The sequence below is a fragment of the Natator depressus genome, chromosome 6 (assembly GCF_965152275.1).
Source record: "Natator depressus isolate rNatDep1 chromosome 6, rNatDep2.hap1, whole genome shotgun sequence".
Lineage (NCBI taxonomy): Eukaryota > Metazoa > Chordata > Testudines > Cheloniidae > Natator > Natator depressus.
This window is the reverse complement of record NC_134239.1, coordinates 121540511-121555609: the sequence shown is the minus strand read 5'-3', so window position 1 is coordinate 121555609 and position 15099 is coordinate 121540511. Positions and strand designations below refer to the sequence as shown.

General features: G+C 41.9%; 1 protein-coding gene across 2 annotated transcripts in view; it reads left to right on the top strand.

The window, feature by feature from the left end:
• The first annotated feature begins 962 nt into the window (after positions 1-962).
• The window catches only part of TMEM260 (transmembrane protein 260), a 48766-nt gene continuing 34629 nt past the window's right edge, over positions 963-15099 (top strand). The window contains exons 1-3 of one of the 2 annotated variants that reach the window (XM_074956456.1): positions 963-1107; positions 10488-10519; positions 11274-11425. In XM_074956456.1, the coding sequence (XP_074812557.1) occupies positions 963-1107; positions 10488-10519; positions 11274-11425 (329 nt within the window). Of the gene's footprint in view, positions 1108-7718; positions 7811-10487; positions 10520-11273; positions 11426-15099 lie in introns of those variants that run through there. The other variant, XM_074956458.1, reaches the window with a different exon arrangement.

The window sequence follows — 15099 nt, the reverse complement described above, 5'->3', positions numbered from 1 at the left end:
GCTCCTACTGAAGATGGGAGAGGAGTGGCCCAGCAGGGAGGAGATTAGCCAGGCAGGAAAGGAGCGGAACATGAGCTAGGGTTGTGCCAGCAGGACAATGAGGAACCAGTGACTGACAGGAGCTGCAGTGGAGGGAGCAGCAGGCTCTAACAGCTGCAGGAATGGTGCTTCCGATGATCCTGTCGCTGCGGGTGAGGGGAAGGCCTGTGGCATTGTCAGCTGGGCACACCCAGGTGTAAATCAGGGCTCAGCTCAGCCTGCAGCATGAGGGCTGGCAAAGCAGCTGCGAGGAGCTGCCCAGCAGCCAGGTACATGTGCCAGGGGCAGGGCCAGACAAGCCACAGAGGAGGAGATGGGGTGAGGAGGTGACAGCTGAGCCTGACTGGACTAGACCGGTACCCACAGCACTCCCCATGCATCCCCACCCTTTGCCCTGCCTAGTCCTGAGCTCCCTAGCTCCTTGTCTCCCTGCCCAGTCGCTCTCCCCTTCCCCACTCTCTCCTTGTGCCCCTCCCCAGCCTCTTTCCCCTCCCCCACTCTCTCCTTGTGCCCCTCCCCCAATCACTCTCTCCTCCCCCACTCTCTCCTTACCCCCTCCCCACCTCCTTCCCTCCAGTCTGTCTTCCTGCCTCATCTCCTTCCTCCCTGCTCCAGCCTCCTCAATCCTCCCCCTCCGCAGTGGTTTCTCCAGGCCCCCCCACTCAGTGGTTTCTCCCCCGTAGTGCGTCTCCCCACCGCAGGGAGCGCGGGGCCCAGGGAGACAGCGGCCCCCCCTCCTCCGCACCCTTTCCGAATGTACCAACACGGGGGAGGGGGGAAGCACGCCAGGGTCGGACCACAGCGCCTGCCCTTTGCCCCGCTGCGGGCCTCCCCCCCCCCGCGCGGCCTGCGGCAGTGGTACCGCCCGCCCCGCCCCGCGGCTCTCCCGGAAGGAGCGGGGGCTGCCTGCCCGGAGGCTGCACATGGGTCCCGAGCGCGGCAGCCGCCCCGGGAGGCAGCGGGGCCCCCAGCGCCGCGGAGCCGGTGGCTTCGCCGGGGCGCTGGGCGCTGCCGTGGCTGCCGCGTACGCGGCCACGCTGCCGCCGTCCGTGCCCGGGGGAGACTCGGGTAAAGTACCCAGGCCGCCCCCGCGACCCCGGCGCAGGGACCCCCCCCGCGCCCCGCCTGCAGCGTCCGGGCCCGGGAGCCGCTCCGCCCTGCAGGGGAGACGGGGCTGGGACCCCCCCCGCCCCGGCCCCCGCTGTCCGGGGGCTGCACCTGGGCCAGTGGCTCCTGCACACACCCCGGCCGCGGTACCCGCGTCCACCCCGTCTCGTCACTGACCCAGGCCGGGCTCCCCCCGCCTGCAGTGCGCGGCCGGGTACCCACGCCGCGGGGGCTGTGATAGTGCAGCGGCTGTGCCCCCTTCCCCGCCCTAGATCTCCCGGGGGAGAGACTGAACTACCCCCCCCCCCCCACACACACACACATCCACCCACCTGCGAAGGGTGTGCCGGCCAAGCACAAACAGCACCCCCAGGGCTGCTTTTGTGTACAGCCTTCCCCCTTCTCCCTCCAGGTCTGTTTGGGTTCTGGGAAGGGCAGGCCCAGGCTCACCCCTCAATCCAGTGGGGAGAGCGAGACCCAGAGGACAATGCAGTACTGGGGGTAGCCAGTGCAAAACCAGGAAGGGGAGTGAAGTCAAAGGGTCAAAATCAGGGTTTTGGATGGGGACACCAAGCAGAAAACTCTGGATGGTCCCTTGTTTTCTAGATGGATGTGTGCGGAACTGGTTGGAAAACCGTTCCCAGAGAACAGTTATTAGTAATTCATGGTCAAGCTGGAAGGGCTGGTGGGGTCCCTCAGGATGGCATCCCGCAGGGATCAGTTCTGGGTCCGGTTCTGTTCAGTAGCTTCGTCAATGATTTAGATAATGGCGTAGAGAGTACGCTTTATAAAGCTTATAATACCAAGCTTGGAGGGGTTGCAAGGGCCTTGGAGGATAGGTTTAAAATTCAAAATGATCTGGACAAACTGGAGAAATGGTCTGAAGTAAACAGGATGAAATTCAATAAGGACAAATGCAAAATGCTCCCCTGGGAAGGAACTGTCAGTCGAACACATACAAAATGGGAAAGGACAGCCTAGGAAGGAGTACTGTAGAAACAGATCTGGGGGTCACAGAGGATCGTAAGCTAAATATGAGTCAACAATGTAACACCATTGTAAAAAAAAAAAGCAAACATCATTCTGGGCTGTATTAGCATGAATATTATAAGCAAGACATGAGAAGTAATTCTTCCGCTCTACTCCATGCTGGAGTATTGTGTCCAGTTCTGGGTGCCACATTTCAGGAAGGATGTGGACAAATTGCAGAAAGCCCAGAGAAGAGCAACAAAAATTATTGAAGGTCTAGAAAACATGACCTATGAGGGAAGATTGAAAAAATTGGGTTTGTTAGTCTGGAGAAGAGAAGCCTAAGAGGGGACATGATAACAGTTTTCAAGTACATAAAAGGTTGTTACGAGGCGGAGGGAGAAAAATTGTTCTTCTTAACCTCTGAGGGTAGGACAAGAAGCTATGGGCCTAAATTGCAGCAAGGGCAGTTTAGGTTGGACATTAGGGAAAAACTTCCTAACGGTCAAGGTAGTTAAGCACTGGAATAAATTGCCTAGGGAGGTTGCAAAATCTCCATCATTGGATGACCTCTTGAGGTCCCGTCCAGTCCTATGATTCTGTGGATTGCCAATAACGATCTAGCTACCAAATCAGAAGGGCCTGCCGCTCTTCAGAGGGGAAGGGCCAAAAGAGAACAGAGGGATCAGCTGATTTTGAGGCGCAACAAATGAGAAAACAGGCAGGGAGTGTGAGTCAGAGGTTCAAAGTCAGGGTTCTACAGAGGGACACCAAGCAGAGGACCCTGTGCAGCTCCCACGACCCTTTCCCCCTGGGAGAGACTTGGGGTGGGAATGAATGAGGAGAGTCTCACCCCAGCAAGTGAGCATTGAGAAGAGTATATGGGCTGTCTCCCTAACAGGCCCAGGAGCCCCCATGCCCATCCCCTGCTCTCCCATAGCCATGCAGTAATGAGCGGTAACCAGTCTTAAGAAGACTGCTGTCCAGCCGCTGTGTAGCCTGTCCATCTGCATCTCCTGCCTCTTGCTCCCTCCACTCCAGGGATGGGGTCTCAGGGTCGGGGCTGGTCGCTTCCTCTGTGCCCAATTGCTGTGCTCTACTGCAGTGGAGGAGCTTCCTGAAACCTCTAGGGACCTCAGCTTACTCCCTGAGATTTATTTTGGAGCCACACCCCAACCATGCTGATTTCGTGTGGCGTCCGGTTTTGTGACATGTGTTGTGTCTGTGTCCTGCCTTTCAATGAGGGATTTAGAAAGCAGCCTTGGTGGAACAGTTTGCGTCCAAGACCAGCCAGTGTCGCAAGCAATATGGGACTGCTTGGGCTCTTACTCTTTTGAGCATGTGTCTGGCTATATTTGACATGGCAGAGTATTGACTAGGCTGATTTGTCCTTCTAGTAGTATAACTAGGGGAAAATGGGAAACAAACTCACTCTTCTTCTGCCAGTAGGAAGGGAAAATGTCATCTCTCCTCCAGTTCCTTGGGGAACTTTCAAATTGTAAGGCTGGTCCTGCTTAAACTTCTGGTTAGCATGTTGCCTGTACAGCTGCAGTTTGAGTTTGTGTGTGTCGGATGGTGTATTAATTACCTAACGGTACTTACAGACTAAATTGCTTTCTCTTTCCCGGCCCCCAAAAGAGCTGAGGAGTTTATTCAAGGCTTTGCCTCTTAACCTCTGCATCTAAGATGTTTCTTGTCTCTGTTTAAACTGACATTGCCCCTTGTTGGAAATTAGGATTTAATTAGAGAAAGTAATTTTAGAAATGAAAACCCATTAGAACTATATTTTAATTTTCATCTTAAATTATACTTTTTCAATTTTTTTCCCCTAGACTTCTGGTCAGTTATCTTGGATTTCTTTAGCAGTGGGTTGATAGTTATGCAAAGTACAATATTTCCTGCTTAATATGTTGATGTTTTACATTGGCAGTGTTTCAGAGTAGCAGCCGTGTTAGTCTGTATCTGCGAAAAGAACAGGAGTACTTGTGGCACCTTAGAGACTAACAAATTTATTTGAGCATAAGCTTTCTGTAGCTCACGAATGCTTATGCTCAAATAAATTTGTTAGTCTCTAAGGTGCCACAAGTACTCCTTTTCTTTTTATTGGCAGTATTGTAAGTTTAAGGTAATATATTCTTAGCATAACCGTGCATACCCTAATACAAAGTTGAATAATGTTTCAAGTGATAGGTACTTGATTTAAGGACAGTGGAAAACAGAATTGTTTCACTTCACAAAAATCTTCCTAATAAAGTGCACATTTGGGTCCCCAGGTACATTGCATGCCTTGTAAGTAACCTGGCTGCAGGGCTGTAATTATTATTATACCAATACTTAGAGGCTCCAATGAAGGCTGGGCCCCTGTGGTGCTAAATGCTGTACAGTCACAGAGTAAAAGATAGTCCCTGGCCCCAAAGAGTTTACAAACTATATTTAAAACAAGATGGAAGAAGTAAATTCAGCAGACAATGGGAGCGTGAAGGGAGAGACAAATGGGGTAACTGTCTCATTTCATTGGCTAGCTATGGCACATCTTGATGACTTCTCATTCAGTTTAACATTTTTTATTTTAATTTTAAGCATCTTCCTTTGCCTGTTTCCATTTTTTAACCATATTATATGTTAATCTGGAATTAATAATATATTTACAATAATAACCTTTTCATCTTCTAAAATAATTCCTGATGGGATACATACCTGTATTACCTTAGACAGTGCCTGTGGGTCATAGCTATAATGCATGTTTACAGTTTTTGGAACAGTTCTGTGCTGTTTTGATTGTGATCTTGCTCAGTTTTTTGTATCCAGGATGCAAATAAATTTAACAAATGTGATATACGTGCTCTCCATGTCTACTGAAGGGACGACAAGAAGTAATCAGCTTAATCTGTAGCAAGGAAGATTTAGGTTAGACATTAGGAAAATCTTCCTAACTATAGGGATAGTTAAGTAGTGGAATAGGTTATCTAGGGTGATTGTGGAATCTTTATCATTGGAGGTTTTTAAGAATCAGACGAACACCTGTTCAGGGTGGGCTAGGTTTACTTAGTCCTGCCTCAGTGCAGGGGGATAGACGCTTCTACACTTCTACGATTCTACAATACTGCTTCCTGATTTGACCATAAATTAAATTGAGTTTAGTTCTTTGGGTGTTGATTACGTCTGATGGGTTAGAGCACATCAAAAACAACAGCAGCAAAACCCAAGAAACAACAAGGCATGTGTTCTTCATCCCTCAGACCTGTTTCCTTGTGTGTTGTATTTATTTTATCCACCCCATGTCTTTTTATGTTGGTGATATTTTTATAGTGTTAGCGCCTCATGACAGGCGTTATCTTTTTGTTCTGTGTTTGTACAGCGCCTAATACGATGGGGACTTGGTCTGTGATTGGGGTCTGTAGGTACTACCACAATTCTGCTAATAATAACTTCGCGTATTATGGGTGCTACTGTGCTATGATGTGTCACAGCACCACTGCCCAGTTTAGCATGATTGGCTGACTCTGATCATAAGAGGCCCCGAACTTTAATAAGAAGAGTGTTGCCACCAGGAGAGCCGCAGGGAAATGCCTGCTTTCAGTTCAGAGAATTGCCTTTGATACACTGCAAGAGAGATTCCTAAAAGGCGGTCTGTAATAGATTCCGCCTGAGGTTGTGAGTAAGACAAAGACATAAGTGACAGTCTTTGCATGTGTTGTGGGGCTTGAGCAGTCACAGAGACTCTGAACCACCCTGTCAGGGGAGCTAGACCATGCCTCAGATGTGGCAGTTAATGTGAAATGTGTTCCTGTAGCATGTCCCCCTGGTAGTCTGCCTGATGGCGTCTCTTCTTCCCTTGTTCTTTCCATTTCATTCTGAATCAGTGACCAGTTACACCATCCGTGTCTTTTGGGGCTTTGCTGCTGGATCTTGTTGAGGCCAGGTCATTTCCAACTCAGCTCTTCCTAGCCTTCTGCACGGGCTTCCGCTTAAAATATTTAAATAGGTGCATCTAGGGTCCCAGCACTTCCACACCACATCCCACTGGGAGGATCAGGTTTTTTCCTTCCAAAACAGTGGCTGATAGCGATAAACTACAACGTATTGAATCAAGAAATGCAGTACTATAGTCGTGATAAGCACTTCCGCTTAAGGACCAGGTCAGTTCCCTTCCCCCACCCCTGGACAAACAAGTCCTTTGTAAATTTTGTCTCTGAGCATCTGGGCTCTAAGACCCTGATCCTGCAAACACTTAACTTTAGTCATGAGAGTAGTTCCATTGAAGTCAATGGGACTACTCATATAAGTAAAGTTGCACAAGTGCTTAAGTATTTGCAGGATTGGTGTCTAAAATCATACATAGTTTTGAAAGACAGCCCAATATTTTCAAAACACTATATTTTTTAAAAATTGTCCTTAAAGTGTTGTAATCGTAAAATGTAAATGCCAGGAATGATGTAGATCTTTTCAGTGGCATCTTTCTCATAGTGTTTTGCCATTGCTGGTATAATAATAATAAAAAAAGAGGGAGAATAAAATTTACAGTTAATTCAAAACCATCTGCAGACATTGAACCAGCTTAAAATGGATCAAATAAACTCAAGTTGAAAAGAACTTTTCTCTCTGTTTCAGACAGCAGCACCCTACATTCTGAGCCTCAAGACACACTGTGTTTTTAAAGTCAATCTCATGTTCATGTCCTGATTTTATATCAGTGTCACATGTACCCTGTTATGTAATAATAATACTTAGTGTTTTGTAAACACTAATTAATGCCCACAGCATGGTTGTGAGGTAGGTAATTATTATCCACATTTTACAGATGGCCAGGGAAACTGAGGAAGAGAGATTAAGTGGCTGATGATTCACTCAAGGTCGTAAAATTAGGCAGAGTCAGAGGACAGATTAGAATCCAGTTGTTCCTGGCTCCTTGTCCCGTGTGCAGACCGACAAATCACATACCCCTAGTAAAAAGAAAAGGAGTATTTGTGGCACCTTAGAGACTAACCAATTTATTTGAGCGTAAGCTTTCATGAGCTACAGCTCACTTCATCGGACGCATGTAGTGGAAAATACAGTGGGGAGATTTTATATATACAGAGAACATGAGACAATGGGTGTTACCATACACAAGAGTGATCAGATAAGGTGAGCTATTACCAGCAGAAGAGCGGGGGGGGGGGGGGGGAATCTTTTGTAGTGATAATCAAGGTGGGCCATTTCCAGCAGTTGACAAGAACATGTGAGGAACAGTGGTGGGGCATGGAGGGGGGGAAATAAACATGGAGAAATAGTTTTACTTTGTGTAATGACACATCCACTCCCAGTCTTTATTCAAGCCTAAATTAATTGTATCCAGCTTGCAAATTAATTCCAATTCAGCAGTCTCTCGTTGGAGTCTGTTTTTGAAGTTTTTTTATTGAAGAATTGCCACTTTTAGGTCTGTAATCGAGTGACCGGAGAGATTGACATGTTCTCCGACTGATTTTTGAATGTTATCATTCTTAACGTCTGATTTGTGTCCATTTATTCTTTTACATAAATGGACACAAATCAGACGTCAAGAATTTGTTAGTCTCTCAGGTGCCTCAAGGCCTTCTTTTCTTTTTGCAGCTACAGACTAACATGGCTGCTCCTCTGATACCCCTCGTAGTTTGCCAAGATTGCAGCAGCACTTTCTTTGTCTCTTTTGTATTGTTTCATTTTTCAAATGAAGGTTGGTGCCTAAAGCGTTTTAGAGGTTTTGGTATTTGTTCCGATAAACACTTTTTAAAAAGCTGTGTCGTAATGCTTGAAAATTGACAATGCTATACATCCTCTAACTTTTCACACAACTTTTCTTGGTAGTTTACGTACATATTGTCTTGATGTCCTTATCCACAGTAGGGATCAATACCATAGTAATATGTATCAACATAATAGTGCATAATCTTTCTTGTCAATAATAGGCATTTTAAACAAATACATTACCCAATATCCTAGAAAGATTTAATTGAGTCCCTAGCCATCTCTTAGATACAGTCCGTGATGTTGTTTCAGACGCTGCCCTGTTCTTGACTCAGTCCTACGGGCTGTGGCTTTGGCTACAGGTGAGTGCAAAAATTGGCAAAATCCAACTCTGAGCCTGGTTTTACCTGCTGTTAATCCAACAAGTTGAAGTCTGGATAATTCAGCTTCCTTAGCAAGTGTGCAGGTATGCAGTTATCACAGCGCTTTTAAAGTGGCAGGAAGCCTGATTCACAGGTTCCTTTATTAATGTGACCTTTTTCCACATTCACAGTAGTTGCTAATTTTGATCCTCATGCATGCTTTCCAGGACGCAGTGTGCTGCAGGTGTTCATACATTTCTGTTTGCAAAGGAAAACAAGGAGCACCTTAGATGATGGTCATAGTCAAAATCGGGGAATCACTTGGAACAAATTACAGAGGTTTGCTTTCCTAACGTGCCTCAGGCTGTGGTTACGATAGCTTATGGCCAGTGCTGTCTAGACTGTCTGTACTGGGGTTTGCACTGTGCTTTCCAGAACGTCTTAGTCATGTTGCTGAGCATGCACCTAGGAGGAGTTTCTGCCTGGTGAGATCTCTGGTAACTTTTATGGAACAAAAAACTGCTGGCGCTTGAACCTAAATTTATGGGTTCACACTTAAGTACAAGTGGTGAAATCCTGTTGCCACTGAAGTCAATGGCAAAACTCCTGTTAGTTCCGGATTCCACCCCAGGTCTCTAAACCCACTCCCAGCTCTACCTAATTCTCTGCAGAAGAAAAGAGACAGCCCTGGCTTAGCAAGTTGCAGCGAGGTGTGCACCCTATTGAGTATGCTCTGGGTAGCAAGAATGCTCAGTTCCTCTGAGTTGCTCATTTTCATGCAGAACCAAGCCCTGCCGGCTTCCTTGGATTTCTAATACCTCAGAACTGCCGTAGCCATTATGGATTAAATTAAATTTGGGGATGAGTACATTCCAAATCCAAACTATGTTTTTGTAGATCATACATTGCATGGAAACTTTCCTAAAATAGAGTAGTAATAAAAATAGCAGTTACTTCATAGCACTACAAAACCAAGAGCCAAGAGGTTTTTATGCTATCAGGGGCTGGCTCTGGGGTTTCTCAAATGCTCTAGATGAGATCCCTGATTTGACATAAGTGACTAACAGGAAGTGTAACTTGACTGCCACCTCTTTCCTAATTGTGCTCTGTAACTGGATGTTTTTTAAAAACTTCTTTTATAATTCTTATCTCTGTTTTAGAATTATTTGCAAATAAAAAAACATACTGTTGTAACATACACTTAGCCATTTATATGGCAAGGAGCAATGCAATTCATATTATGTCTGTATCATGTATCGTTTGGCCATACATACTGCACCTTAAAATACTGCACAAGCACCTTAAAATGTTTATAATAATAGTAATAATAATGACCAGTAATATTCAGTACAACAGTGAGACTGCAGCTGTCCATTTAAGAAAGGGAATAGAAATTCAAGGCAGGATCACATCACTGATTTAGAATGTCAGGTAGCAAACTATCCAAGGTGACTTAAATCCTTGATGTTCCATTTAGTGATAGAATATCAGCATTAACTTTGAATTTCGGGACTACTTGTGTTGTTGCCTTCATGTTGTTTAAATGTATTTATGTGTGTTGAATATATTTAATATATATGACTACATAATGTTTGTAAAATTCTTTAATGATGTAAAGCACTGTAGAAATGCTAAGTATTATTACACTAACACAATTCTGTCTTGGCTTTTTTTTTAAATCACAGGAAATACAAACAGAATATAAAATCTAAATTATATAATGAACATGTCGGCTGAGTCTAATATCCCCTAGCAGGAACAAGGGTCACTTTTTAAATAAATAATGGTGCAAAGTCAAATTGCACCAGGTTATAGCTGGTCTCCTGAATAAACTGACCCAGGCATACATGCACACGGATTATTTTTGCCCTATTTAAAAATATAAAGCCGTATTTTTTCATGAGAAATAACCAGGTTGTTAAGAAACAATGCAGTATAAACTATACAAACTGTAATGCTGTTTTTCTTGAAAGTTATTGAAACAAGCAGTCTCGGTTTAATTTTTTCTTTTTAAGTAATGCTTGTAACTTGAATGTATCAGGCCATTCTTTAATGCAGCCTACCTACACCTTCACATATCTGTCCGTAAGAGTCTTGCGAAAAACATACAAAAGATATTTTGTGCAACGACATCAGAGGGAGAAAATATTCTTAGAAAATTTCATGCTGTTAAATCTCTACAGATTTACAGTTTTATCCAGTCAAATTAATGCAAAACCCCAATGCAAGCATTTGGATTTTGAAAACTTTGGAGGAGTGTCATTTCCTAATAGTAATTATTGGTTTTACATTATTTTTTCACAGGGGAGCTGATCACAGCCGCATATGAGCTTGGAGTAAGTATTAGTTTTATTGTTTAATCAATGCTCTCATTAACAGTTTTAGGAATTAAGGAAGTTTAATTAAGCATGGAGTAAAGTAGATTAATTTATTTTCAAACCACAGTTTTTACTAACTTATAAGTACAGCACGCGACAATTTACTTCAAGTTTTAAATCCAATTAAACTAAATTATAAAGCAAAGGCTTTACTGTATATACAGTAGCTGGCTTATTATCAACCCAAATTTTGTATAAGCTGGGGAGAATAAAATAAATCGGGTTAACAATTTTAATAAGTTTTATTATTTAATAAACTTTATTATGGTGCATGATCCCTTTAGGCAAGACCTTAGGACTGTCAGCATGGTGGTAATCCGATAGCAGTGTGGTCTTTCAACTTGCTAACCAATAAAATAGTTCAGAATTTGCTTTTTTAAAAACAGCCTTTTGAATGACCCTAATGTACTGTGACCCCATACAACAAGCAGTTTAAGAAATCATAATGAAATGTGTCACCTCTTTTCTAAGTGAGTCATTATTATGGGTGATTCGTGTGGCAAACTCTACTAAAGAAAATATTTGCTAAGTTAAAAATGGCACAAAAAGATTGTTACAGAGAAGCTTCTGTTCAAAGACCCTAGTTATTGATGATAGACCATAGTGTATAATACCAGGCTAATAAAGAAGATACTTCTCAGTTAGAATGTCATTGCAATTTTTACTTCAGCTGTATGGAAACTTTGTGAACCTATTACTGGTTTGTCCATAGGTTGCCCATCCTCCTGGTTACCCTTTGTTCACTCTGCTGGCCAAACTGGTGATTGGTCTATTCCCTTTTGGTTCCATTGCCTACCGAGTAAATCTTTTCTGTGGCTTATTGGGAGCAGCTGCAGCATCTTTGCTTTATTACACAGTTTTCAGGTAAAGTAGTTGCTAGTATTATTCTTTTTTTCTCCCAGCTCTCTTCCACATCTCAGAAAGTGGGTTAGATTAACCAGCAATACCTCTGGGCCTTTTTAACCATAATTTTCTCCCTTAAGTTTTGAACTGTAATAGATTCATCTGATTAAACTAGCCATAGTTTAATCGAAATTTGGCCTAGGTCCCTTCACAAAAGTTTCTTTAAAAAAACCCAGCACTCTTCTTAAAAAGGATTGACAAGTTTTTCAGTCTCATTATTACAAATCACCGATCAGATTAACTAACCAGAACTAATGAAGTTTGTCATTATATAAAGATGCAGATGGTCCGTTTAGATTAGCAAGATGAGCTTCACCTATTGGTAAACTGTAAATTTAATTTAATTGTTTATGTTAGCGGTTATGGGCAGATGCCTGTCTCTGGTACCTGATTTGTCTTCATACTTGTGCTGCATTCTAGTTACATCACTATAATGGATATTCATTCTAATTCAGAATACATGCAAGAAGGAAAATGTGAACAGCAAAGATCAATATTGGCTGCTGTATCTATCGCAGTGGTTTGCTGCTTTCTCCCACTGTAAGCGTTGCAGTCTGCAGGAGAATCAGAACCTTCTAACCTCTCCATTTTCTTTAGACCTCTAACCTTGTAACAAGAAGACAACTGGAATTGCACATGGTTTTGGATTTTGTTAACCCTGGTTGTCTTTGATGTGGTAGTTCCCTCTACTCTTAACCTTAGCCTGACCCATATTGGAGAGGATTATGGAAAAAGATATAAACAATTTCTAATTCTCTTTTACAGAGAAAAATAGGGCATACTTCATGACTTGAAAATGTTACCAAATCATATCAGAATTTTTAATACGTTCTTTGAGTGGAAGCACAAAATGTCACTTAAAATATGTATAAGGAAATTAACAACGGACTTGAGCCTGCGGGAGCTGGAATATCCTGAACTCTGACAAACTTCAGTCAGTGTTGAGAGCTCTCAGCTCCACACAGGAATGGCCCCCGTCGTTTGACAAGCTCTCTTTTATTAAAGAGAAATTGATATTTTAACATAAGATATGTACCTTAAAACCAAACATGGTCCTTCATACATGATTTCATACTGTACCCCTAAGTGTACGTCTATAGATTGAAATATCTTTGGCTATATTATGTGCTAGATAGTTCTCTATAATAGCGAATAAATAAAATTTAGCTCCATCATTTTTATCCTTAACTAATAATAAATCTAGTTAATGTCTCCAGTTAAAAGACTCTGAGTTTGTAACAGTATATTTAGAGTGTAAACTTTCAGGGCAGGAAGTATTCTAATTTCTTTTATGTACAGCACCATGCACAGTGTCAGGGCACAAAGCATCATAACGCTTGAATTAATTAGCAAGAAGAACACTTTCTTTCATGCTCTAAATCTTTTTGATCATTATTATAGTTCCTATTATTACGCTGTCATTAATGGTCTTCCCTGGTTCTTAGTTTATAACTCAGACATCTGTTATGTGCTGAAACTTGGCCTATGAAGCCTTGTAATTCCCCCCTTTCCCCCCGCAACTTAAAAAAAGTTTTCTTACAGGAAAGCAGTATTAAAATGGCAAACTAGTTTTGGGTGTTTTTTACTCTTAAAGGAAAACCAGGGATTCTAAAATTAAATTTGTTCGTTCAGTCATATTTAAAACTTATTTAAAAGAGCAGCAAGGATCCCTTGAAATGGTCAAGTCAACAATCGGCCATAATCTTTTCTGTCTCTGAAGTAGCTTTTCATAACTCTTAATAATATGCTATCTTTGTTAACATCATGTAAGCTCAGCAGTGCCAACTGATAAAGTACATTTTGAGGCGTTGTGTGTCAAATATATTTCAAAAGTATGGTTTGGTGGTGTTTTATTAAATCAGTTCTTAGTGCTTAAAGACATTTATTTAACAAAAAAGCTGTTACTGTCTGGGTCTGTTACACATTTGTACATTTTTCTGAAAATGTACGGGCACAATCTACTTTAAAAGCTTTAAAATTCTATGGGTTGTTGCATTTTTTTTAACCAGGTTTCTAGACACCTTGAGCTCTCTAAAACAGTGTATCAAATCCTTATACATCTTTGTGCCTTAATTATAATTTAGCTGATTGTTAAGGGGCTTCTGAAAACCTGTCGGTGTCAAGAGAAAAACAGCTAAGTGCTCATGCTTGCTGTATGTATGCTGCAGATGTTAATATGAAAATATGTAGATGTTAAGAATACAAATAATTGATGAAGTATGTATCCTTTGGGAACAACGCAGTTCAAGTGGCAAATCTCTCTCCTCAAACAATAGGCACCCTTCAGAAAGGAGCAAGCCATCTCTATGGAAATAGGACTAACAGTGCCCTATTGATTGAGTGGAAGAAGACATTATACAATGTCAGTTGGGTTGTTACAATTTCATTTGTCGTGTGACCTGAACTTAACCTCTAAAAACCTTTCTTCTGTGAACGCAAAACCACCAGCAGGGCACGTTTGCTTATACATCCACTACAGTGAAGCATTGTTTTTTTAATTTTTGTTGTGTTTTGTTATTTTCCGGCATATGTGTACTGGAAATGTATTCCTTTAGCTGGGTTATTCCTTTGTCAGGCATTTGTTTGAGATATTTCACGAGTTTATTCATTCACAGGTCAGAACAATTTATTTTCATGTTTAATGAGAGGCTTTTGAGTCTCTGAATAGTGGCATTCTTTCTTATTTAAGAGGACATTACAGTACATACAGGATTAGTGTTGAATGGTGTTCAGCACATTTATTCTTTAAACAGATTTATACTTCGACCAGGTAATTGTTCACATGGTGTTCTCTCTACTTACTGCTGGGAGAGATATAAAGAACTCCTGTTTCTTTTTTACCACAGATTTTGTTTCTTAAAACAAAGGCCACTTGAAATGTGTTGATGTAAAAAGCTGTTTTCAGTAAGCAAGACTTTTACTGAATGAGCAGCTTACTCTTTAGAGCTACAATTACAAAATATCGTTTTTTCTCTTTACATTTCTTAACATACTGCTTTTAAGGTGCATAAGGTGGCATTTAGAAAGAATTCTTTAGTTAGACTGTTGATAATAGAAGTCAATAATTCATTAATTTTTGCTTTGTGATACTGAGAAACTATATTATAATTTCAGTATGTAGAAAGAATGAATGATTCCTTTAAGTTAATATTTATTCATTTTACAAAAGAATCTTTTGTGTTTGCATAATATGATTTCCAAAGTGTAATTTTTTTGCATAGAAGATGCATTCTCTATTGTAGAGAGAAGTTCAATATCATGCATTTCATTGCTTTAGGTATATATTTTCTATGTATTCATTTCATAGTTGAGTATTTTAATTACCTATACTGACTAGCATATTTAGTGTGTAGTAGTCTTTAGAGAAGCAGGTTTCAGAATAACAGCCGTGTCAGTCTGTATTCACAAAAAGAAAAGGAGTACTTGTGGCACCTTAGAGACTAACCAATTTATTTGAGCATAAGCTTTCGTGAGCTACAGCTGAACTGTAGCTCACAAAAGCTTATGCTCAAATAAATTGGTTAGTCTCTAAGGTGCCACAAGTACTCCTTTTCTTTTAGAGAAGCAGTTATACTTGCAGTCACAGTGTTAGAGTAAAAGTCATTGTTTCAAAAGTGTCTCTTTTAAGTTTTGCA